Genomic DNA, 24,520 nt, shown 5'->3' on the forward strand with positions numbered 1-24,520 from the left:
GACACGGGACAACTCGTTTATTCTCATACATGTAAGGTATTTCAGAAGGTATGAGGCTTGGAAAGGTTTCACCAGGATCACCTGACAACTCGCTGTAACCTCCTCAAGTCACGTGTCATCGTTCAAGTTTCAGGGAACCTTTTTTTTTTCTTTCCGAAAACAAAACTACACATGTCCCGCCCCTTTTCCAATTTCATTGGATACTGTCCACAATATCGGGGCTCTGATTGGACAGTCAGAAGACATGTCTGTGCACGTCAAAAATTGGACAACAACCTCCTTCTTTAAACTGGTTTCAGTAATTGATATCGTCTCCGACGAAAAAGCACGAAACAGCTGAGTGATATTCGGTTGTAGAGTAAAAATCAGCCCAGAATCGTCGGTGGAGGTAAGTTTGTTGCTACACGGCTGAGCATGCTAGCCACACGGCTAGTTTTCTGGCCAACTGACAACTTTGTAAACTTGCTGCCAACGGTCTTCAAGGTGTCCACTGTCAGTCACTTTATTTATTTATACAGGCTGGCAAGACATAAGACATCCAGACTGGACTTATTTATGCTCTTATTTTAATAACTAATGTTAATAACACGAGTCTTTTGCTGGATACAACCTGTTGCTAACCTATTTCCATTTAAAATTAATCTTATAAAGTTCTGAAATTTGTTTGTGGCTATATTTCACAGAAGAAGTCAGGATAATTGGTTTGGGTATTTATAGTTACACAAATCCCATTCGTTGGTTGATTTACGTTTATGTTTTTTAAAATGATTTCTGTCTTTTTTTTTAGTTATACTACTCAGTTTTAATTCAAAACTGCATGAATCCTTCATCTTTCTCAACATTAAACTCAAAATGTAATTGCCTATATTCATGAATCTATTTAAGGAATATTGGCTTTTAAAATATTTTATCCTTTGCATCAATTAATTTCTGAATCCATGAAAAACCACGTCTAATCAGATCTACTGGCTAACAACTTGGCATGCAGTAGATCCTCAGCTTAAAGAGGATCAATTTCTCATGTTCTACAGTCAGTGCTTTACATGACCTCTACAAAATTAAATGCTCTCAAAGAAGCTAGTGTATAGTATATTTCTGTCATAAATGTTATAAGGAATAATAATAATAAGGATGAATGTGTTAATTAAAAAAAGTAACACAAATTATTGCTCAGGCTGTCCATCATGCCCTTGCTTGCCAGGTTTGCTGTATAATTCAACAGTAAATAGCAAGTCCTCAGTTTCCCAACACCTTCAGCGCCATCATTTTTCTCAGTTCAAACCCACCCATTTTGTCGCTATATACTTTAAGCAAGGTATATCAGTTTATTTCTCTGTGTTGTTTGGTATATTTGTTAAATTATGAAAATAAATGCAAGAAAAGCTAAATTCTCAGGCATAATTAAACACGCTGCTAATATATTTTTGAAGACTACATGCTACGTCCTCTCAGATTTTGGGGCTAGTCTCGGTATACCAGCAGACTCTCATGAACCATGAAAGATTAGGACCCCTGATGAACCCATAATTCCTTTGAGAGACCTGCTGTGAGGACGACACCATTGCCTTGCATAAAGAAGGTCCTGGGTTCGAATCCCAGCCTGAAATCTTTATGCGTGGAGTTTGCATGTTCTCTTGCTTTGTAAAAGACAATACTTCACTGATCATCTCTAATAATATTGTTTGAAAAATTGCTGTAATTTATTTTACCAAACAGCACTCAGATATTTACATAGTAAAGTAAAATAGAAATTAAAATGGTAGTAAATTACAAGCATTCTGACTGTCTGATGGCCATGAAACTAAAGAGACTTATTATTTACAAGTTATAATATAAAGAAAAGTACTAATCACTTTATGTTTTTTGTTTTTTCAGGATGGGATCTGAAACTCATTCAGTCATCATGCAGAGTTTGTTGGCAGGCCTCTGAGAGGATGCTCCATTTACTGGTCTGCAAACAAACTTAATGCAGTGAAAAATGGGTGGTGCCAGTGTTAACAGAAATGTCAGAGAGCTAGCTAGACTAGTTATATTAGTTGGGAAGGAAGTCCACTCCAGCATGTTTGTCACAGGATTGTAAGAAATTACTGTTTGCCTCAAGTTTGGAGGACGTTTTTGTAGTAAATTATACCGAATTTCAAAAACTAAAACGCCGATGGACTACAGCGAGAAAGTGCTGTGTGGAACGGGGGAGGTGGAGCTGGATCCAAACATTGTGAGTGAGGAGGCAGGAAAACTTTATGCAGAACTACAAGTAAGTATTTTTTTTTCTTCCTCTGAGTACTTTTTTTTTCTTATCAGTGTAAATGTGAGTAAAATATTATTTGGATATGGTGAAACACCTGGACTCTCTTTCTGCTGCTTTACCCTTCCATAGAATGTCATTGAGACTCATGGTGAAGGAGTGGTGGAGTCCCTGGTGCCCACATTCGTGTGGGTCTTGGAGGGGCTGGCTAACTGCAAGGCCCAGCTGAGAGAAAGGGAGGAGGAGGCAGAAAGGGAGAAAGCTGAGCGAGAGGAGCTGCTGGAGAGATACCAAGCAGAGAAAGCGCTGAGGAAGGAAAGTCAGGAGGTGAGAACTGATCCAGCATTAAGTAGCAGATTGATTTAGTGTCCTGATTCCTGGCAAAGGCGTGTAGCATTTTAAACTGCTACAGATTACCACCAACTTGCATAAAATGTACATACAGCTAAAGCCAGAAGTTTATACACTGAATAAAAAGACAGATTTACTTTTTTTGTCTCACTGTATGAAGTTAAATCAGACCACGCTTCTCTTGTTTTAGATCAGTTAGGATCACTAAAATTATTTCTATTTGCTAGATGCTACAATAATGAAGGAAAGAATATGTCCGATTTATTTAATAATATCTAAAAAATAAGTTTACATACAGAATGATTACTATCTCCGAGTTGACTGGAGGCTACATCTGAAACACAATTCTTTCTTCTTTGATATGATGGGAAAGTCAAGTGTTTTAGTCTGAGATGTGCAAATCTCCCCCAGAAGAAAATCTTATGACTTTGTGAAGATTCTGGCTCAATCTGGTAAGATGGTGTCATTTTGCACAGTGAAACATGTCCTGTACTAACATGGGCTGAAAGTTACTGAGGCCACTCAGTAACTAAAGGGCTAACCTTAAGCATAGTTTGCAACTATGTGATTATAAAGTGGCTTAAGGACAATAAAGTCAATGTTTTGGCATGGCCACCACAAAAACCTGATTTCAATCCTAGAGAGAATTTGTGGTCGGATCTGAAAAGGCGTGGGAGAACGAGGTGACCTACAAGCCTGACCCAGTTCCACCAGTTCTGTCTGGAGAAATGGACCAGAACTCCAACAAATTATTGTGAGAAGCTTGAGAAACAAACACCCAAGTCAGTCAGTTCAAAGGTAACACTGTCAAATTCTGAAGAAATGCATGTAGACTTCTAATCTTTAAGATTATTTAAGATATAAATAATTCTAATTTTCTTTCTCTCATGGTTGTGGCATTAACACATTTTTTAATGCTAACTTATCTAAAACAAGAGAAGTTTGGTCTGATTTAAGTTCAGACAGTGAAACAAAAAGGCTTGTGTCTTTTTATTCTGTGTAGGTAAGCTTCTGGATTCAACTGTATACAAGATATTTATTTAATCCATAAAAATGAACTTTTCTATATCCCCGAGCTGTTAAATATTTGTTTCTTTTAGAAATATCTAGAACTGGACGATCAATTCGAACAAGAGAGGCGAGCCATGAGGGGAAGAGAAAAGGAGAGAGAGCTGCGGGAGAGAGACCTGGAGAAGAAAGCAAGACAACAAGCTGATCAATGTGAGTTTCTGAGGATTAAAGAATATACATTTAAGTAAATTCCTATTTACAGAGTTTATCAGTTTTATTATTTCCACACAGGCTATAAAAATTTCTGTCTTTGTGTAGTAAAAATCAAAGACTAAGCTAGTCATTGATCTATAATTCATGCAGCTCAGAGGGAAAAAACTGAAACATTTTTTGTACAGATTTGTGCATCCATTGACGGAGGGAAGTTGAGGTTCTTCTTCGTCTGTAGCTTTCTACCAGAAGTTTGAACGTTTTGTGCCAACAGTGACTCATGTTTGAAACTATTCACACTTCTCTTCACCTAACCCAGTTCTAACATATAAAAAGCAGCTGCAAAGCATGATGCTGCCATCGCTATGCCTCTCTGTGGTTATGTTGCTCTTTGGGAAATGTGTTTTTGTGTTGTTGGTTTTTTTGCACCAAATATACTCTTTTGAATTATGGATAAAAGTTCAACGTCAGTTTCGACACATAATGTGTAGCACATTTTCTGCGAGGCTTTTGGTAAGAAAGGGCTTCCATCTTTTCACCTTGCCCTATCATTGAGACACGAGGATCACATCTAGGGCTTTACAGAACATCCTCCAGTTTCTTTAATATTCCTGTGCTTCTCCTGACACACTATCAGTTCTCTGGTTTCTTCCAAAGTCATGCAGGTTGGTTTAATTGGCCTAAATTGCCCTCAGGTGTGTGTGCATGTGTTTGCACGGTTTCCCTGTTGTCCAATGACTGCTGGAATGAACTCCTGTTTCTCTGTGGCTCTGCAGGGATAAAATGCAAATTGGTTGAAAATTAGTGGTAAATCACACATTTAGACCGTATCTCCATTTATTTTGGCTTGAAAGACATTCTAACAGTGTCTTCTGTTTCCTTGCAGTGGTGGCCTTGGAGGAGCAAAAGGCAAATCTTTCTAGAGAGCTGAGTACACTGAGAAATGCTCACAACAAGGTCAGATACTCCTCTGCAGCCCAAATATTCTCAATTCTGAATAGAAGTGTGTAAGCAACCATTAAAGACGAAAATTTAATACCAATATGGAGATCCTAGGGATCATTAGACAATTTGTACAAATTGTTGTTCAGACATGAACTGGTTTCAGTTTTTAAACATTTTAGTAAAATGAAATACACAAGAGATACAAATGGTGACATAAAATTGGATAAGATAAAGGATAAAAGTATGTCTGTGAAGTTATATGATCATCATTTTTAATATTTTATATACCAGAAAAGTTACACATTTTTTATTTTAGGTTGTCAAAATAACATTCTGCCCCAGATAAATAATACTGATAAAATATTAATTTTCTCTTTTGTTTACTTTGTTTACCTTCAGTTCAGTTTAACATGGCACCATTTGTATCCCCTGTTAAGAAAGTGTATGTGTGGTTTCTAATGTCATTCATTATCTCTCCTTTAGTTGACTAACTCGTATCGAGAACTTCTGGAGAAAAGGAAGGACTCTGAAAGGGATTCTCCTTTAAGGTTATTTACAGCTCTCTTTTTTGAAACTCAACTTATTCTGCTCAGTTTCTTATGCAGGAAAGCTATAAATTATTCATGGTGGAAGCTTTTTTTTGTGACCCACATTAAGGTTCCAAGATTATTGAGCTTGTCTAAATATCAAACCAGCCTGCTGTTTCAAAGTCTCTGTTTACCTTCTAAAATATTAACAGTAGGAAAGAGACTTGTAAATGTTTAGGTTTGGTTGTAGATGCTGTAAATGAGTCACAAATCATAAGATGATTATTTCTGTTACTTATGAAGAAGTTTTTGTAACTTTTACTCTACATGTTCGGATTTAGAAACCACATCCGTCCCAAGAACGCAGAATTTCTATCTCCAGTGTTATCCAGATCCAGTGTTAACGAAAAAGTGAGTATGACTTTTTCTAACGGCAGCTACAGTACAGCTGCAAGTCTGATTGTAAAATCTTTACCCATTTTATTTTTGGCAAAATAACTCCAGCTCAGTAAGGTTTTAAAATGTTTGTCTTCACCTGTGTTGTGTAATGTTCTCTAACAAACCTCTAAGGCCTCCAGAGAACTGCTGGATTTTTACTAAGACTAAAGTACACAAAGGGTGACTAGGTTTACTAATTTGGGAACTTCTCAAGTTGTGCTTCACTTTATTTAGGGGTGTTAAAGAAAAAGGGTGTAAATATTTTGAAAACCAAGTATCTTTTTGTTTTACTCCATTATTATGAGCTGAATTAGTGTTTCTTGTTGTTTTTTTTGCAGATTTTTCAGAGACCACACTCAAACTCTGGCCCACCAGCTCTGGAAGCTCTAGAAGCCAAGGAAGAAAAAGTGTTTGATGCTGCTGCAAAACCTGCAACGGATCGGTTCGTCACCAGCATAATAAGCTCCACGCCTGAGCTTACACAGTTTCACAGCAGTGTAAAAGCAAGGTAATCCTAAACCATAAATTGGCTGATAAACTTCTGAGATTTGCATGGAAAGCTTGTGAGTGACTGTAATTATTAACTAAGCCAAAGTTCACTTCAGGTTACTGATTTGTTTTGAAAACATCTGGCTCTTCATGCTTTGACTTCCCATTCAGCACCCCTGACAAATCTAAAACCGATGAGCCACTAACGGATGAACTGGAGGACGAGTTGAGGAACTTGGATGAGATGGGAGAAGTAAAAGGAGATGAGGTGGAGGAAAAGAACCAGAAGCACGGGGAGGAAGGAGAAGAGGTGGATGAAGATGACCGCATGGAGTGGGACCTTCGCAACACAGACTCAGTATTCTCCGAACTGTCAGAACTGAGTCGAGATTATTTGGAGAGTGTAGACCAAGGGGCCAGCATCAGAGGTAAGAGAGATCTATTGAGATATTCCCCTCAGTTATTATTTTTTTGTTGAGTTCATGATAACAGAAATAAATAAAGCTAACAAAAAAGTTATATTGTTTTTTACAGGGATTGTGGCATTAGCTCAATCTTAGTAACAAAGAGTTTTTAAATTCCTTTTCCTGTTTACGTCTTGGTCATGAAAACACAGATTAAAGTCATACCACTACTTGCTATCACCAACAAGTGTTTTTAGACAAAAAGTTCTGCTTTTTTTCTCTGTTTAGGCGGTGCAGACCAGTTTGAGGAGATTCTTGCCCAGTTTGAGGAACTGAAAGTCCTCCAGTGAGTCTTACATTTGCATGCGGTTTCATTCACTGTTGCCTATTAGTGTTCTCTTTTTTTAAAGTTTATTTTCAGGTTTCCTGACATGTGAGTTTGTTGCTTCTGTATATACACTAGTTACACAGAACAGAAGGGAAGTGTGTAGATTTACTGTATATTTCTACCAGCATTTAAACATTAGGAAGAACCTTAGGGGTGCATGTTCGCAGATGTTTAGAGCAAAAAAAGAAAACCTATTTTTTGGTTTCTTAAGCAGTCTTGTAAGCATCAAATTTGCTTTCATATTCTTTCTCTAAAGTATGGGAGGAAAAATAGAAATATTCTGTCTGCAGTGAGTCAGTTGAAGCTGCTCGTAAGGCGCTGATATCCCGGGTGGTTGAGCTGACCGACGATCGCTCTGCCCTCACCCTGGAAGTGGCGACTCTTCAGGAAACTGTGGCGCATGTAGAGGGACGGCTAAAGGAGAAGGAAGAGGAAATCAAGAGGTGTGGAATGCATTTCTACATATTTCATTGATTTCAAAACAGCCATTTTTTCCCCTTTTCACCTGAATATATCCTATCCTCTTTGATCACTGCTTGTTGTAGACTACGGAGAGAACTGGAAACATGCCAGCCTGAGGATCCTGATGTAAGGAATTTATTTCAGTTTTAAGAAGAATTGTTTTTTGAATTTAGTAACTATTGTGAATTCTGACCTTTTTAAATCAAATATTAAATCCATACTTCCCTTCAGGCTGCTCTGCCCACATCCATGCGTCCATTTTCTCGCTCTGAAATGGCTCGCGTGGTTATGGAGAAGAACCAGTACAAGCAGCGTCTGTTTGAGCTGCAGGAGGCTCTGAGACACAGTCAGATGATAAGGTAGTTTTAGTACTTTTGTCTCTTCATTCTTTACTTTTTTTAAGGATTTCATAAAGCTGTTTGCATATGTATTATATTGATTTTTTTCCCCTTGCACTGAATTCTTTTTTATTGTTTGTTTTTCTAGAGCAACAAAGGTGGAGAAGTTTACAGAGGACAAAAAATCAAGTGTTTGGAAAAAGTAAGTACAATTACCTATTTATTTATCTATTTATTTAAACATTTTTCTTACCCATAGCTTTCTTCACATAAATTACAGTTTAGTTAAAGAATTGAGCTCTGTAATAGCAAAGCAGACTTTGTTCCCATGTCTGTGTGTGTGGTCAGTAATTAAAGCAAGCTGTAAATGTGTACTGGTAATAAAAAAGAAATATAAATAAAAGAAATTCTACAATACCCGACAGACTCACAAATTATGCCGATAATAAAACATTGCCTTTCTGCATGCTTTGATTTTGGCAAAATGTTAAATATGCTTCTCAGAATACAAGATAAAATATTCAGTTTAATACATGATGTGTGTACCTTAGGGACACGCTTTTGATAAACAATGTTTTGATACAACACTCTTTAGTCAAATCACACCTTAAACATAATTATTTTAGTTAAAACAACCAGGCTTATTCTTAGTCATAAACATTTTATTTTACGATCTAATTATTTGGCATTACCAAATATTACTAAATTGTTTTTTATTTATAGAGCGATTTGTCTAAAATCATATGTAACATAAAAGCTTTATGGGAAATGTCTTCTGTCAATTCAGGGCCATCCTTAAAAAAAATAGATTAAAAAAATACTCGCACTTACGTAAACTCATCCGTAAGATATCTTTTGTAGTTTAAGCAGCAACACAACGGAGTGGTTTCATTTTCAGACTTGTAACCAAATGTTGAATAAACCTTTGCTGCCATAGTTGCTTTTATAGTCCAACTAAACTGCAGGGGTCTCAAACTCCAGTCCTTGAGGGCCGCTGTCCTACAGCTTTTAGATGTGCCACAGGTACAAAACCCTGGAATGAAATGGCTTAATGACCTCCTCCTTGTGTAGATCAGTTCTCCCAGCCTTGCTAATGACCTAATTATTCTATTCAGGTGTGGCGCAGCAGAGGCACATCTAAAAGTTGCAGGACTGCGGCCCTCGAGGACTGGAGTTTGAGAACCCTGAACTAAAGTGAAACCATTGTGGCAATAGATGTTGATGTTTTATTAATTTTATCAACTGGTTCATATTTTTTGTTTATTCAGATTCAACCGCTTATTTGGCCTGTCCAAGGAGCCTCTGGTACCCGCTCCGACATCTGCATTGGTTCTGCCAGCTTCCTCATCACTGAGCCGCTCTCCCCAGGGGTCTTCACAGCTACCAACATTTAATAAAACCCAAGCTGAGTGAGCACTTTTTCCTATTCTTAGCTGATTTATTTTTTACAGTGAATGTCAACTCTTGAGGAAAATAAGATAAATTATACTTTCGCATGAAATTTTAGGAAAATCTTAAACATCCTGTGCAATTTAAACATTTTAGTTTTAAAATTGTGTTGATGAACAAGCAATGGACATTATAAGAGGAATAAAGCACTTAATTAAATTGTGATGGACAAAATATTTGCTCTTTTTTTTTCAAATTCATTTATACAATAATCCTCTAATGTAATGATGCCTGAATTGGTATTAATATTAGTATTAGTATTTTTAGTGTCCTACATTAGCAATTAGCACAGTGAAGCTTGGATGTTTATTTTCTTGGAAATTTATATTTTTGGCTTACCTAAGAGATTTCCAGATGGCTGACAGCAACTTTGCTGTAATCTGTTTAGCCTTCCTGTTATCTGCTGAAAGTCTTGATCTCTCTTGTAGCCTTAATCAACCACAGAATGTAGAGAGAATGTATAAAAAACACTTTTCTTTTAGAAGTGTCCTAACTGCAATTATTCCACATTTTTAACAAATAAAGTCTGTTTAAATGTCAAGTGGTTAAAACACCTTTTTCACCAGATCTGCTGCTCCTGCTGGTGTTTCACCGCGTGCCCGGAGGAGGGAACTCTACAGAGAAATTCGTTCCCATGTTTGGGGAACTCTAGGAAAGCGACACATACATGGCTGGAGTTTGCCACTGGCAAACACTCAGGTACTCTTCTGGCTGCTGTTTTACTATTTGCTTCTTACCTACCTACCATTAATTCTGCTAAAAATTGCAGGAAATTACACAAGCACTAATTCATTAGGATTAAATGTGATTACTCCAGGAGTCTGGTGAGCCTGTTCCAGAGCCTAAAGATGTGCCTGTCTTAGTTCAACTCAGACTCTTAGACCAACGGGACTCCACCGCCAAGGTAAACTCACAAATGTTAACATCACACCTTTTGGAGTAAAACTACCTTCTGACTTTATTTTTCCTGTGCAGCTCAACTGTGCTGTTGCAGTCACACCTGAGATCTCAGGAGAAGCCACAGTAAGTCTGTTTAATGCATCCCCAGTCATCTTCTAATGACGCCTCTCCACCCGGTCATGATTAACACCGCCTAAGCACAAGTCGGCTCATGCTGCTCATGTTTCCACGTTCTGTCATCCCTGCCCTATCAGTGTTCTGTGTGGGTTGTTTCGGGTCCTGCCTCCTGCAGTGAAATCACGGTGATTGACCCAGCACGGTCCAACACAGTACTGGATCAGTTCAGCCTCCCTCCCACAGCCCCTGCCCTCTGCATCTGCGCTGTAGGCCCCACAGGTCAGTCTTGCATTAAATGGCTGCAGCGTCTTTGTTTTATTTTTTAAATGAACTTTCTCTATTGATTTAATGTTTTGCTGGAATCACTTGGAAATGACTCAGCGTTTCCTTTGACACGTTCTGGTTGGTTTTGTTTTGTCAGAAAACTCGGCAGGGACTGTGTGGATTGGAACTCAGGAAGGAAGGTAGCATTGGCTGAGAAAGCAGATCTCTTCCACATGAAACACATTTTCTTGACCCTCATACACAGCTCCTTTCCTTCATCTCTTGTCTTTGTTTTGCAGTATTCTAGTACATCCAGCTTCTGCAGGAAGGAGGCGATGTGTGCAGTCAGTATGTCTCACAGAGGGTGTGCATTCACTAGTGTGAGTACGGTCTGCTCTGTGTTTACATATTAGCATATATTGGGTTCTAAAAACATTTCCGCAGATATTGCCCCCTTACTAAAAATAGTCTACTTTATATTGACTTAACTTTACAGGTACTCCAATAACCAGGTTATTGCTGGTTTAGCTGATGGTTCTCTGGCATTTTTCTCTCAAACTTCAGGTAATCAGCATATTGGTTTCTCATGTTTTATGGTATTAATGTTCAACGACAGAAACGATGAGATATTGTGCGCTTGGATCCACAGACGGATGGAATCTGCAGTCGCACTCCGTGATGCCTCTTGGAGTAAACCCTTTGCAGCCCATTCGCTGCTGCCTCGCAAAAGGTGCTCGTCTTTGGGTTGGATACTGGAACAAAGTTCATATCATAGACACTGACAACAAGAAAGTAGAGGTGAGAAACAAAAATATTCTCTATTATATGGTGCTGACTGTCTTATAAAACCTGTATCAACTTTTTTTAAGTGTATTTTTTTTTTTTTTTAAATGTGGCCTTCATCTTAAAACCAGGACCTCACTATTTATTTGAATTTGAGACCATCTACATAATTGGATTATGCTTGTTTGATTTAATTATTCATTTCGAGATTCATATATACAATGCATGACATCCTTAGACTGTAGCACTGTGTATGTATATTTTTTTATTCGAATAAATATTTACATCATCATGCAGTTCAGAAATGAAGTCACACTTGATGCTTCACAAGAAGAACTTCATTTCATCACGTTTGGATCATATTCCAAATATTTTCAAATACACCAGCACAATATTAATTTGGCTTCCTGTCAAGATTAGATAAGTCTACAGAAATATTGATTCAGTGTTGAGCTTGTTCCTGAGGAATCATTTTAGCTATGGCCGTTATCCAAAACTCTCATAACTAAGATGATTCCTCAGAAACAGGTTCAGCACTGGACTGATATTGATTTTAAAAAGCAGCCGAAGTGCAAAAAAGGAACTTTGAAACAAGGGATGATTCAAGACTTTTGCACTTCTGACTTCTGTGTGTATGTATTTAAGCTTGCTGTATTTGTCTTTGCCATCGTTATTTCTCATCTTTCTTCCCAGCAAGTATTTTCCGTATCGGAGCGCAGTGAACAGCAGGTCCGTTTCCTGTGTGCTGGAGGAAGTGGGGTTTGGACGTCCTGCAGACTTGACCCAATCATCAGGCTGTTTGACTGGACTACTGGGCGACCGCTGCAGGAAGTCGACTTCACATCTTTGGTCACTAAAACATTAGGTGCTTAAACTATGTTTTTTTTTTTTTCTCATGACCCTTTCAGTTTTACATTTATTTGACATCAGTTTGTTTTCTTTTAATTTGCGACCAACTACATTTAGTTTATTGCTTTTGTTCACATTCCTGTTTGTGTTGCAGGTCAGCCCTTCTTGACGCTCTCACCTCTCCAGATCTCCTCCCTCTCTATCATCTCTGGCCGTCTGTGGGTGGGCACTGGTGGTGGCGCCATTTTCTCTATCCCCCTGTCAATAAGTATGTCAAAATGATTATATTTAATATCATTAGAAATGTGCTCTGGTATTAAGGAAACTAATTGTCCACAGCATCAGAGGATATTTCCATCCCATACTGCTCCACTACATCAGTCCAGCTGTCATATCATGGACACAGACAAGCAGTTCGATTCATCATTGCTGCTCCTGGTAAGAAATTAAGAGCTGTTATTATAATGTAGTACGTTTTTATTTTTTTTTTAAATAAATGTTGTCAATTTATTGCAATCTTAATGGGTAGAGTGTTTTAAAATTATGACACCAGATTAAAGTCTAGTTATATTTTCAGGAATATGAGCAGAACAGGGTCTGATCAACTTTTCAGACCATAACTGCAGACTGATAAGTGATAAATTCACTAACCTAATGACAGAAATACACTTTTAATGTCTGTAAATGTTATTTTTTTTATAATGACCTCATGAGCGTTCTGTCTTGTCTTTACAGGCTGTTTGATCACGTCTCCTGGCAGCAGCCATGTAACCACAGCTCAGCTCATCCTCAGTGGAGGAGAGGGCTACATCAACTTCCGAATAGGTGAGTTCAGTTTTAACACAAAATGATGAGTGAGGAGTACAATCAACGCTTCCATAAATGCTGAACAAAATGAACCTTTCAGGAGACGACGCAAGCGATGAGTCGACGGATGTGTCTCAGTCGACGCCCCAGCGGTCTGAACGTAGTCACATGATCATCTGGCAGATTCCCAGCCCTTCTGTGCCCAACCCTGCACTCTGAATGTTCATCTCCTGAATCATGTTGGATGTAAACAAGCATTTACAGCACCAGAGTTTCCTCTCAATGGTGCACTGATCTGAACAGAAATCTCACTGTGGCAACAAAAAGCCTTTAAGATGTGATTTTGTTTTTTCTTTCTTTTTTTATATATTTCTAAGTCCTGTACCTTGTTTGTTTGACTAGATTATGTCTTTCTATGTGCCTTCATCTGATTTTTATACTCAGTCTGTATTTTTCATCAATTATCAACTTTTTTTTTTTAATCTGATAAACTTTTGCACAAGCCATGAATTCAGGTTCACAAACATTGAGATCTCCAGTAGAACAAAAGAACGATCCTCCATCCTTGGATCATGTAGCTTGGTTTATCTGGCTGCTGTTTGCATAACTTTACTGGCATACTGGAAGCGGGTTTGTTTCTTCTTTAAGCATAAAGACAATCATGTCAGAATCTTTTGACGCTGCATTCAAACTGGGAACTTGATGTGTGGTCTTACGTCCTGGGACAGGTATCAAATCCTGCCTCTTAAGTCCAAGTGGAGTAATTGCAGCAACTTGCACATTTTAAATGCGTCTGTGTAGAATGTTCTCTTGAATCTCTTTAAGAAATTATTTATTTTCCTTGTTTGCCTAATGAATCAAAGTGTTTCATGTCTTAATGTGATTTTTTTTAGTGCTTGTAAAATAAGGGAAAGATGTTCTTTAAAGTGTCGTGTACAGTATTAGTGTGGCATTACAAGTTTAAGCAAACATCACAGAAGCCTCCTTTTTTTATTGGACAGACTAAAGTATAGGTTCTCAATCAAATCTTGCAGCATTGGTCATTTTTTTATGTTATTGTGTAAAGCTGTATCTAGATTCATATCAACAAATTAAAATATATTTAAAAGGCCAAGTCAGTTAAAGTAAAACTTGTTGATACACACAGTGATATATTTCAAGAATTTATTTCTGATAATGGCTTCCAGCTAAAGCATGTCTAAACATTTGTGACTCCGGAAATTACAATATGACTTTCAACTGCTTTAAATGTAGATTTTTATTGTTATTATTTACTGACTTGAAATTGTTTTCCAGTAGAGTGTCAATAACACATTTGGCAAAAATGGTAAGCCACTAAGAAGAAGCTGGTTGTTCAAACCGCTATGTAGTAATCTAAAGTTTAGTGGAAGGAAAAAGCGTAGTAGGTCCACAAGCAGTAGGGATAACCAGAGCCTATTTCCAGGCCTCCCTTGAAATGGAGTTTCTTAAGCATTTGGTGTGTTAGGTGTTTTCCAGGCATGTTGTGCCATTTTATAGCACAAAGTCAAATTAAAACATTTTTATATTCGTGACTTCAAGAGAAGAAAAAATGAACTAAACACTTTCTCAGTGTGAAGATCCTCAGATGATTTTGGGTTCCATATCATCTGCTGGTGTTTTTCTAGTATGTTTTATAAAAAAATTTTTAAAAAGTCCAAAATCTGTTACAGGAACTATTAAAGCACCCTTCCCTTTACTGACAAGCTTAATAGAGATGTTTTCATTTCCCAGCAGAACCTTGGACCTGCCCAGACTGCCACAAGTATCAATACCAGCTTTAATGACCATGGTGTTGCTATACTTGAGTGACATGCAAACTGGTCTGATCTGAACCCCAATCTAGAGCATTGGCTCCCAAACCTGTTCCTCAAGCACCCCTACCCTGCATGATGAGATGAGTCTCTGTTCCAGCACACCTGATTCAAATGATCTCCTCTGCAAACACCAAATGCTGCGGAAACCTTTTAATCCACCATCCATCTAAGTCAGGTGTTTGGAAGCAAGGAAAGTGTGCCTTGAGGACCAGGTCTGGGAACCACAGAGGATTGTCAAGTGGAAGATGAGGACACCAGACCCAGCAATGCAGACAAACTGGAAGCCAGTAATAAAGCAACTTGTGGTTCTTTAATGTATCAGCTGACCCAAAGGCTGGTCGTCTCCATGCCAAGCTGTACAGATGCTATAAATCATGCAGTTGGAGTCCCCACTAAGTATTGAGTGCATTTATTTTCTTAAAAGCTAAATTTTGGGTTTTCATTGAGTGTAACCCATGATCATCAAAATACATAGCACTAAATAAATATAAATATATTGAAATATATATTCTGTTTACAATTAATATATGTGAGCATAACTTTTTGAACAGATTTACTGAAATTAACTTTTTGAGGACGTTTTAAATTATTGAGATATACCTGTATAATAATTTAGCAAAGACAATAAATTATTAACGAGGCAGCTGAGAAAAGACATTAATTGCAATAGTTTTAATATTAAAGACTATATAAACTAGTGCATGTGCACATACTTAAGCAAAACATACATATTCTGTTTCTAAAAACAAAGGTTGACAGGTCTTTTTTATCAAAAACTGACAGAAAGAAAAGCCCTGAATTATGCTTTTGTTTCAAGTAATTTGGCTCAACAAGAATCAAAACCAGGCTGATGTCTCGACTGTTTAACTGGGACTGCTGCGCGTCCTGGGGAGCCGCATCTTCCGGCTGACAGAGCGAGCCAATCGGTCCATAGCAGAACCCAAACGTCCATTCAGGTCTTTTTGTAAATGCAGACCTTCGATGTTGCCACTATACCAAAGCACCCAGCCGGCCATGGAAAACAGGACCAACAGAACTCCAGAGTACACCAGCAGATCCCCAAAGTCTTCGCCCTGGATCTCTAGGGAAGCGAAGACGCCTACCAGCAGGGACGTCACACCCAGCACGTCCATCACCACGGCAAACACCAGAGCGAGCTTACAATGGGACAACCCGTCATACTTCTGTCCCATGGCTGGACTGAAAGAGAAAGAAGAGCTTATTTAGACAACAATGTTGTGTATCATGTTAGCTGTTCACACTTGTGACCTTTTGCTCCTCATATAAAAATGGGTGATCTTATACTGGAGACCTAGACCACCCCAACACTAGACATCTTTGGTAAAGATGAGTGAAAAGACAAGAAATGAATCCAGCTTTTAATCAAATTACATTTATCCAGCAAGGAAACAATTCCACATTTACTTTTAACAAAATCACTTGGTGCCACACTGATCCTATCCCCTGTTGTTATTGCTTTGTTTTTTTAATCTTTTCTTAAAAGACCTGGTCCTCTCCTGTACAGTATACTGCAAAGAACAAAAGAAGTGAAACAAGAGACTATGGAAATATATATATATATATATATATATATATATATATATATATATACACACACACACAAATGAACCTAGACATACAAATTAAGGGAACGAGGAGCTTTGAAAAGCAAACCCTGTTGCAAAGATAACATAGAATAAAGTAACTAGCCAAAAATGAGGAAAGAAATGGCACCAGTAGATGTGTCACAAAAATTATTAAAACAAGATAAAAAAAATAAAAAAATAAAAATAAAAGTTAAACAAAAGTGATTGGATTTTGATTCGGTTTAATTCGGTTTGAATACAGAGACAACTCACAACAAATGTCTCCTCTGGTGAACTTTAACTACAAATGCGACTCAAAAACATCATAATTACATGATCTGAAAAGGCAGCATAATGAGATTCTCTTTTAACGAGTTAAAGATAAAAGAAACACAAAAGAAATGTATTCAGAAAAACTACAGGACATGTGTCGTAGCTCTGACTGTCGTTTTAGGACATGTTTACTCTGGTCTGGCCAAAACAGTTGCCACACCTGTCCTGATATTCATCACATTTATTTTGTAAGGCAAACTTAAAACGAAACCTCATTTGAAAGATTGTTTTATTGGTTTTAGAAAAGATTAATCACTTACCTATTTGTTAGGAAGGTGAATGTTTGATATTAAAGAAGCAAATTTGGACCAAGATCGTATGTTGTCTGCCTCTCTGTATCGTGTGTGTGGAAGAAACCAGCCGCTGAAACCTGACACCTTGTCACCTGTTTAACCTGTCCCTCAGTTTTACCCAACAAGGCCAGTAACAAAGGGCACAGCACAGCTGGGATCTTCCCCTTTTACTCTCTAAAATTGTGTCATTGAATTCTTTACACAAACTTAATAGCAATGCGCTTACGTAAACACTTGTCAAAGAATACACAATTATTTACAATAGTATGCCAGAGCGGAAAAATAGTGTACATTTTTGACAGTGTTGAAGTTAGCATCTGATTCAGCTCTTCACTAAAGGGTTATTCCGCTGAATTTCATGAACGCATGACTAACTTCGATAGAGGCCGTAGGTGCAGTTTCATACACCTCAAAGTTGGTGTCCTATATATGTTCGTTCTTCCACCAATAGACAAATAAAGGTGGACATGAAAATATTAAATATAAACAATGTATCGCAAACACTCATCTATAATCAGTGACATAACTTGGTGAATCAATCTTACTACTGAAATTTAGTCAGAAAACAAGAAATTATGGAATTTCTGGTTGTTGCTTCTATTTTTCTGTGAAGTGATGCCTTTATTATTATAAAAATTAAAACAAATAAATCAAAGAAAAGTTGTATTTTCAAACGAAAGAACGCGTGTTTGAACTGGACTTATTTTAAGAGGTAAAGTTAAAAGCAAAAAAAAAAAAAAAAAAAAGACACTTGAATTATTATTTTTTTGTTTTCACAAGTTGAATGACCTTTACAATTCATAAAACGTCAAAACAGTAATGACCATAAAATCACTTGGTTCGAGTTTAACCGTCCTGAATCTTTAGATTTCGATCTACTGTATATCAAGTTAAAGGTAAGATTTTTATTTTTAGAGTGAAATAGCCCTTTACTGAAGGACATACTCGGAATCTACAAATCTGATTCTAACTTCAGCGTTGTTGCTTTTGAGCAACATTTAGTCAAAGAAATATAACTTGTGGTTCATCTCGTTTCCTTTTTTTATCGGCTTATCTTTCAGTATAAACTAAATCCAAAGATATGAATGCTCACTACATAAAACCTTTTGTAAATGTTTTCTCACTGGCATATGAAACGTCAGTCAACAGCCGGAAATGACGTCACTCGGTGCTAAAAAAAATGCTGTAATTGTTATTGTTAGCTTGTTAGCTAGCAGACGAACCGCTGAAATGGCGATATGACTGAGTAATAACGGCTTATTACATATGCACCACTAAGTTATAACTAATCCTAAAGTGGTACGTACCAGTTTCTACGGTATATATTTAAAGCAGAGAGATTTTATTAGAGCAAGAATGACGGAATTAAAGTACTTATTGTGCATAAAAAACAAAATGGTGATTATAGTCTGGCTACATTTTCTGGGCTAACAGGCTAACCTTGTTTTGAGCTAGCTACTTTCTTCAAGACGCTTAAAACATATATTTTCCAAACATTTAATCCGTGTGAAATTATTTTTGTTTAATCGAATATAATTAGCTCTGTTTTTTGTCCTTTTTTTTTTGTCCATCTAGACAAAAAAAGACACAAGTGAAGGTTCCTCGGTGAACAGAGGTTTAGAAATATTGTCTCTATTATTAATAGCTTAATTAAGAATTAAGCTTCATATTTTCTGCACGTGTATTTATGTCTTGATAACATTATTTTTGGTTCACTTAACTTTTGTCTGTGGCAGATGGAGGACGGTAACAGGAGTGATGGAGCTTCCACATCAAAGAGCCATGTAGGCTCTTTTCACCTGCAGAGTAAGGTCTTAGTTGTCAGTATCTACATCTCTGTTATTATTGGAAGGAGCAGAAAAACAGACGTTTCCAGTAATACGTACCCCAGTATAGACAAATTGTCCTAATTTTGAACATTTCTCCCTCACTTGTGATCTTTTTGGTCTGATTTTAAAATTGCACATTGCACACTTCCATAACATCACAAAGATAGTAAATAGAGGACTAATGGTTTAATAAAGACATCAAGAACATTTATTAAAATAAGTCGACAATGAGTAGAAATAACATAATAATCACAAATGAACTAAAAACCCACTGGAACAAAACCCACGCTCTTCTAGCAACTAGACAAAATTAGTGGAGAACTAGACTGTGGAATTATCTAAGTAGTTTTGTATTCTTCTGGACACGGTCACTTTCTGCTCTGTGTGCATTGATATCTGTTGCTGATAAAAGAAGCAATTGGTTATGCACGGGACTGGTTTTATTTAGATTTCTTTTGAAATGCATGAAGAAAGAGTTGGTTGAGAATTTCTAACCCTTCAGCAAAAAAGATTAGAACAAAAGTCTTTGAAGATCTCCAACTGCTGCTTTTCATACCATAAAGGTCTCCAAGAGACTCACAGAGTGCAAGGATGCCTCCAGCATAACCCAGTTTTCCTTGGACTTGCACATTATTCATACATCTGTTGTAGCTGGGTCAGCAAACTCCTATTTGATTATTTTACAGCTTAGCATTTCAAAAGGAGAAGTCACTGTAGAGTTGCAAAATATATCTCTTGATTAGTCTTTAACCATGGACGTATTAAAGTATTAGGAAAAGTAATTGTATATATATTGTACTAAAAAGCAACTCTAAATCAGCAACTGATTCTCCAAAACACAAAACACTCCAATCACTCAAGGGAGGTGAGGGAAATTGGCAACAATTTGCTTCAGATTGCAACCTTGTAGTTAATTGCTTCAAGTAAATGTGATTATCCTGCTTTAGATCATGAGATATTTGATTATTTTGCCTTTTTTTCAGCTCCAAAAAGTGAGGACACTTATGAAATTACCATTCCCTTTGAAGAAAACAACTTTGAGCAGCAGGGATTCTTCAACCAGAGCGATCAGAACTTTGACGGTAAATGTCACACAGTGTATAAAGTAATTGCTGTCACAGTTATTATTTTGTGGTGCAGCACCTGTGAACACTGGAGCTGTTCTTGCCATCCTCAGAACCAGCCTCGAGTGCAGGCCCACCTACAGTCAGCAACTCATACATGGTGATCAACAACCTGCGGACCCAGCTCCAGATCTCTGTGGAGAAAAACTCGTGGCTGCAGAAAAGAATCGAGGATCTGGAGGAGGAGCGGGACTTCCTGCGGTGCCAGCTGGACCGCTTCATCTTTTCCACGAAGAGCCAGGGACCGGAACAGGGTCAGAGTCAGTACAGTAACGGTGAGGAAAGACTCTTGCCGTCTGAAAACACTGTCAATAATAAGATTAATGTTGAAACGTTGTTGAAGCGGTTTTTAAAATAAAAATGTCCCTTTTTGTGTTTTGCTTAAATCAGGATATGAATCTAGACGATTCAACTGGAGGGCAAGAAGAGAGGAAGACCGTCCTGCTGGTAAAAATTCACTTATGCTTTTTGATTCCAGCTTGTGGGGCTGTTTGTTTATTTATTACATTGTTATGATCTCTAAGTCGCAATCCACTTTGTAATTTTCTTTTTTAATAGAACAGCAGAAGGCAGACCAACAGCATTTCCCTCAGCGCCAGTTTGTCCAGCGAAGGCCATGTCCTCCCACTATGGTGCCTTCCAAAAACCACATCTCCAATCCAATGTCCTCTCAGCTCTCTAATATGAATGCTTTGTACAACACAACACAATCACAGGCCCTTTTGCAAGGCCACAGTCAACAGGCAAGTACAACAGGCAGTGGAAGCAACAGCAAACACAGCAATGCTGCAAGATCATCCTTAAACCAACTGAGTGGACGCAATGGCCCAGGTAATGCAAATTAAATCATGTATCTACTTATTTGATTTAATGAGGACGATCCTACAGACCAGTATCTCTTTTTTGTCACCTTGGAGACTTCCACTGGAAAGTTACAAGATACAAGTGTTATGTTAACATTAACACAAATAAATTAAATAAAAGAAGTCAGAGTAATATGATAAAGATAAAAAAAAAGTTAGTTTAAGAATAGCAATACTGCTCTTCACTGACAATCAGTTTGAAAAAAATGTGGTCATTCAGTCAGTAATATAAATACTGATAGGTAAAATGTTTACACTAGGAGTAATGGAGCAAATCAAGCCAAAAGCAAGTCATTTAAACATAAATTGCAAACACCCGCAAGTATTAAGCATTTATAGATTTTGCTCCTTTAGAAGCCTGAAAAAGCAGAAAAAAATCTGGAAAATCAAACCATACTTATGTATATTACTTCTTAATATCTTCAGAAAGATGTGATTATATCCATCTGCAAACACTGTTCTGTCTTAAAGCAATCCCAAAGCCGCATCACTCAGCCTAATATCACTGAGGCGATTTAACAGCATCCATTGTATTATAGTGTTACTTTAATGAAGTCAGTCGGTCACACGTGTCCTTTGCCTACTGGGTTTTGTGAAGCAAATTATTTTTCGCCCTTACAGATTCGCTCTCACTGCTGGGAGAATCGGATGAGTTCTTGGAGGAGGATGGCTTCATCGAGGAGGACGAAGGGGACGATGTAATGTCAGAGGCAATTAGCACCAACAGGCAGCAGTTAAAGAGGAGGCGAGTCCTCCGAGCGCCACGAGAGCGACAGAGAGGTGACGCAGAGATCCTGAAAAAAGACTCCGAATTTCAGTGTCATTCAGGCTGCAGCTAACTCTGCTCTGCTTTTCTCTTTGTCAGTGAAAGACGCTGCAGGAGTGCTTTTTCGCTATAAGAAGATTCTCCTTACGTACCAGCGCCTCAAAAACATGACCAAGGCCTTCCAAATCCACGGTGTTGACCGCAACACCGTGGCCTCCACCACACCCATTGCTGAGCTGCATCTCGTGGCCCCCGAGAAAGTGGCCGAAGTGGGAGAGTTTGACTCCTCCAAGGAGAAGCTGCTGGATTACGCCCGACGCTGCTACCTCGCCCTGGACGAAGAGACGCTCAGCAGAGTGCAGGCGTTGAAGAAAAATAACCTCCTGCTGCCCATCTCGTACCGATTCAGACACGAGATGAGCTGATTAATGTCAGCTGTATTGTGGAGGTAGAGACAAGGGGATTCTTTTGAAATGAAAATAATTGTTTCTGCAATCACAGAGGACTGTAATTATGGTAGTTCTTTAGTCATTTGTTCTTCATTTATGCTTTGCAAAGACATTTTTTTTATCTTGACGTGGATCTGCTGGAGGGCAGGAGTCCAAACACTACTGTAGATGACTGCAGCTTGTTAAATATCCAAATTTATATAACTTTATTTGTATTCTGCTTTGACACAATCCCATAAGTGTATAAACTTCCAGTGTATTTTTAATTTTTATTTTAAGTTTTGACTCATTTTTGGAATACTTTGAACAAATTATGACCATTTCAGGATACTTTTCATTGCTTTATTTTTACTGTGGCTATATTTAGTGTCATTTTTATTTGCCTTAATGCATTTTTATATGATCCACATTTAGAAAAGCTCCATATTTTGCTGCAGACCTCCATATTTAAAGACAAGGAGAACAATCATTAAATGACAATTAGAAAAATACGTAGGTATGAGAGGATAGGTTAGGTCTCGAACCTTTGGCGCCAGGGCACCATATATCAATCAACAACTCACTGGTTTTATACCTAACATAGCATTTTGTCTCAGAAATGTTAGTTGTTTTTATTTATTCTTACTAATGGGAACACCAGTTGCACCTCTGCCTAGTTTTAATGCTGCATTTCTTTCTTTCTTCAAAGGACTCCAAGCAACTTTTGTATATGACTTCTACTATGTTGCTATAAATGTAACCTCCTATGCTTCTGATATTAGGAATCTTGTATTGTATTGTGAAGTTTTATATATTGTGGATCTGAGCAATTTCACTACATAACACTATAGATTTTTTGTAATACTGTGTAGGTTTCGGTTACTTGTAAAAAAAAAAAAAAAAATTGTGGAAACAGCTAAAAATCATCAGCAGAAACAGAGGAACTGTTCTCCACAACGTGTGCATGTAAAAAGAGCGTTTGTGATCTGTTGTGCGGTCTTCAAATTTGAAGGAAGCTGATTGTAATTTGCTATGAAATGCGACTATTTTGGCAGTGAAGGCAATTATTTTGGATTTTGTTCTACAGCAGAATGATATTGTGTAACCATGAGTCCATGAGTAAACAGTTCAAGAGCAATAAGGGAGCTGCAAAGTTAACTGAGATTCCTGCCAGTTCACACATTTCCACCTGGAACAGTTTCTACTTGCAGCATGAGTCAAATGACAGTAAAGCATTTGAATTCATATAAAAAATGTAACATTTTATTCTCTAACCTTCAAGAACAAATCTCTCCAATGAGTGCTGATGATTCAATAAGAAATTGTGTTAATAGAAGTGAAATAAACTATTTGTTTTTCCCTCACTGATTTCTCATTTTCATTACGGTGTTTATGTCATTAACTGTGTTTGATGTTTGAAACAAAGTGATTTGCTCTGACTTTTTGTTCATGTTTTTAGTCTTACTCATGATGGATGAGAAATGCTTCAGTTATTCCAGTTAGAAAATACTGATTGTGTCTGAAACTTGGGTGTCAGTGATGAACTCATGCCTGAACCTTAAGAGACACATAAAGACATTACCAAGTCAGCCTTCTATTACCTTAAGAACATTTCCTAGGATTAAATGACTACTGTCCCTACAAGATCTAGAGAAACTCATCCATGTGTTTATCTTTAGTTGAATTGATTACTGCAACAGTGTCTTTACAGGTTTACCTAAAAAAAAAAAAACAATCAGACAGCTGCAGCTGATCCAAAACACATTCTCACTAAAACTAGGAAAATAAAGCGCATCACCCCAGTTCTAAAGTCGTTATACTGGCTCTCTATATCTCAGTGAATAAATACTTTTGCGGGTTTATAAAACACTGAATAGGTTAACACCAAAATACTTTAAGATCCATCAATCTTCCAGACCACTGAAGCCTTCTGATTCTAGTCTACTCTGTACCACCAGAATCAGAACCAGACATGGAGAAGCAGCAGTTTATGTTCCTTTAATCTGGAACAAACTCATAGAAAACACTGAAACACTTAGTTCCGTTAAATCAAGGCTAATTAGATATTGTTCTATTGCAATGTTGTGTCTTGTCTGTTGCTTAATGTCTTCATCATATAAAACATTTTGAATTTCTTAAGAGCTGAAAGCACGAATTAATTCATCCACTAGATCAGTGGTTCAAGCTGGGGTGGTGGTGTAATGGTGAGTGAGGGATACATTGGCAAACATTGGGCTAACTGAGCACCGTTTGAGTATCACAACAACCCTCGGATATTGCTGATTATTGTTTCCATTCATAAATGCACGCAGGATTGTGAAGTATTCCAGACTAACCATGTTTCTTTTTCATATAAAGAAATACGTTAGCTGAAAATTGTGAGTTATTTCTACTTATATCTACTTGTATCACTTCCTCTTTAGAGAATGAACAGTTAGAAGACAAGTTTAATCTTCGCTTTTATTCTGACTCGATTACTACTGGTA

General features: G+C 37.5%; 3 protein-coding genes across 5 annotated transcripts; 2 read left to right on the forward strand and 1 right to left on the reverse strand.

Moving 5' to 3' along the window:
- The first annotated feature begins 256 nt into the window (after positions 1-256).
- Positions 257-14,003, forward strand: LOC116717188 (C-Jun-amino-terminal kinase-interacting protein 4). Its single transcript, XM_032558368.1, has 28 exons — positions 257-388; positions 1,876-2,254; positions 2,378-2,572; positions 3,697-3,817; positions 4,704-4,774; positions 5,246-5,310; positions 5,631-5,700; positions 6,066-6,235; positions 6,388-6,644; positions 6,909-6,966; positions 7,299-7,451; positions 7,554-7,596; positions 7,702-7,829; positions 7,957-8,010; positions 9,077-9,217; positions 9,824-9,956; positions 10,075-10,161; positions 10,233-10,280; positions 10,412-10,553; positions 10,696-10,738; positions 10,838-10,918; positions 11,035-11,102; positions 11,188-11,336; positions 12,015-12,186; positions 12,325-12,438; positions 12,510-12,608; positions 12,906-12,995; positions 13,078-14,003. Exons 2-28 carry the CDS (start codon positions 2,156-2,158, stop codon positions 13,194-13,196), a joined length of 2,970 nt encoding a protein of 989 aa, XP_032414259.1. The 5' UTR covers positions 257-388; positions 1,876-2,155; the 3' UTR covers positions 13,197-14,003.
- A 1,097-nt stretch (positions 14,004-15,100) lies between these two features.
- Positions 15,101-17,159, reverse strand: LOC116717190 (transmembrane protein 238-like). The gene is made up of 2 exons (XM_032558373.1): positions 16,992-17,159; positions 15,101-16,012 (listed from the first exon to the last, which is right to left on the reverse strand). The coding sequence occupies exon 2, from the start codon at positions 16,003-16,005 to the stop codon at positions 15,676-15,678; it is 330 nt and encodes a 109-aa protein (XP_032414264.1). The 5' UTR covers positions 16,006-16,012; positions 16,992-17,159; the 3' UTR covers positions 15,101-15,675.
- A 919-nt stretch (positions 17,160-18,078) lies between these two features.
- ccdc106a (coiled-coil domain containing 106a) lies at positions 18,079-23,398 on the forward strand. 3 transcript variants are annotated; one of them, XM_032558372.1, is made up of 9 exons: positions 18,079-18,323; positions 18,761-18,830; positions 19,837-19,935; positions 20,031-20,252; positions 20,368-20,424; positions 20,536-20,609; positions 20,694-20,808; positions 21,462-21,620; positions 21,706-23,398. In XM_032558372.1, exons 2-9 carry the CDS (start codon positions 18,761-18,763, stop codon positions 22,029-22,031), a joined length of 1,122 nt encoding a protein of 373 aa, XP_032414263.1. In that variant the 5' UTR covers positions 18,079-18,323; the 3' UTR covers positions 22,032-23,398. The 3 variants fall into 3 exon arrangements, with proteins under 3 accessions (XP_032414263.1, XP_032414262.1, XP_032414260.1); XM_032558371.1 differs by adding an exon at positions 18,600-18,639 and having other exon boundaries at positions 18,145-18,323; positions 20,536-20,808; XM_032558369.1 differs by having other exon boundaries at positions 18,156-18,323; positions 20,536-20,808.
- The last annotated feature ends 1,122 nt before the right edge of the window (positions 23,399-24,520 follow it).

The sequence above is a fragment of the Xiphophorus hellerii genome, chromosome 3 (genome assembly GCF_003331165.1).
Source record: "Xiphophorus hellerii strain 12219 chromosome 3, Xiphophorus_hellerii-4.1, whole genome shotgun sequence".
Taxonomy (NCBI): Eukaryota; Metazoa; Chordata; class Actinopteri; order Cyprinodontiformes; family Poeciliidae; genus Xiphophorus; species Xiphophorus hellerii.

What these genes read in the sequence shown, in the direction of transcription:
- LOC116717190 (XM_032558373.1), bottom strand. Translation starts at nt 16,005, where the DNA reads ATGGGACAGAAGTATGACGGGTTGTCCCATTGTAAGCTCGCTCTGGTG.
- ccdc106a (XM_032558371.1), top strand. Translation starts at nt 18,761, where the DNA reads ATGGAGGACGGTAACAGGAGTGATGGAGCTTCCACATCAAAGAGCCAT. An exon ending in GAGTGGACGCAATGGCCCAG is followed by an intron (nt 20,809 to 21,461) that starts GTAATGCAAATT and finishes TCGCCCTTACAG; the next exon opens with ATTCGCTCTCACTGCTGGGA. An exon ending in GCCACGAGAGCGACAGAGAG is followed by an intron (nt 21,621 to 21,705) that starts GTGACGCAGAGA and finishes TCTCTTTGTCAG; the next exon opens with TGAAAGACGCTGCAGGAGTG.
- LOC116717188 (XM_032558368.1), top strand. Translation starts at nt 2,156, where the DNA reads ATGGACTACAGCGAGAAAGTGCTGTGTGGAACGGGGGAGGTGGAGCTG. An exon ending in AACTTTATGCAGAACTACAA is followed by an intron (nt 2,255 to 2,377) that starts GTAAGTATTTTT and finishes ACCCTTCCATAG; the next exon opens with AATGTCATTGAGACTCATGG. An exon ending in ATTGGAACTCAGGAAGGAAG is followed by an intron (nt 10,739 to 10,837) that starts GTAGCATTGGCT and finishes TTTGTTTTGCAG; the next exon opens with TATTCTAGTACATCCAGCTT.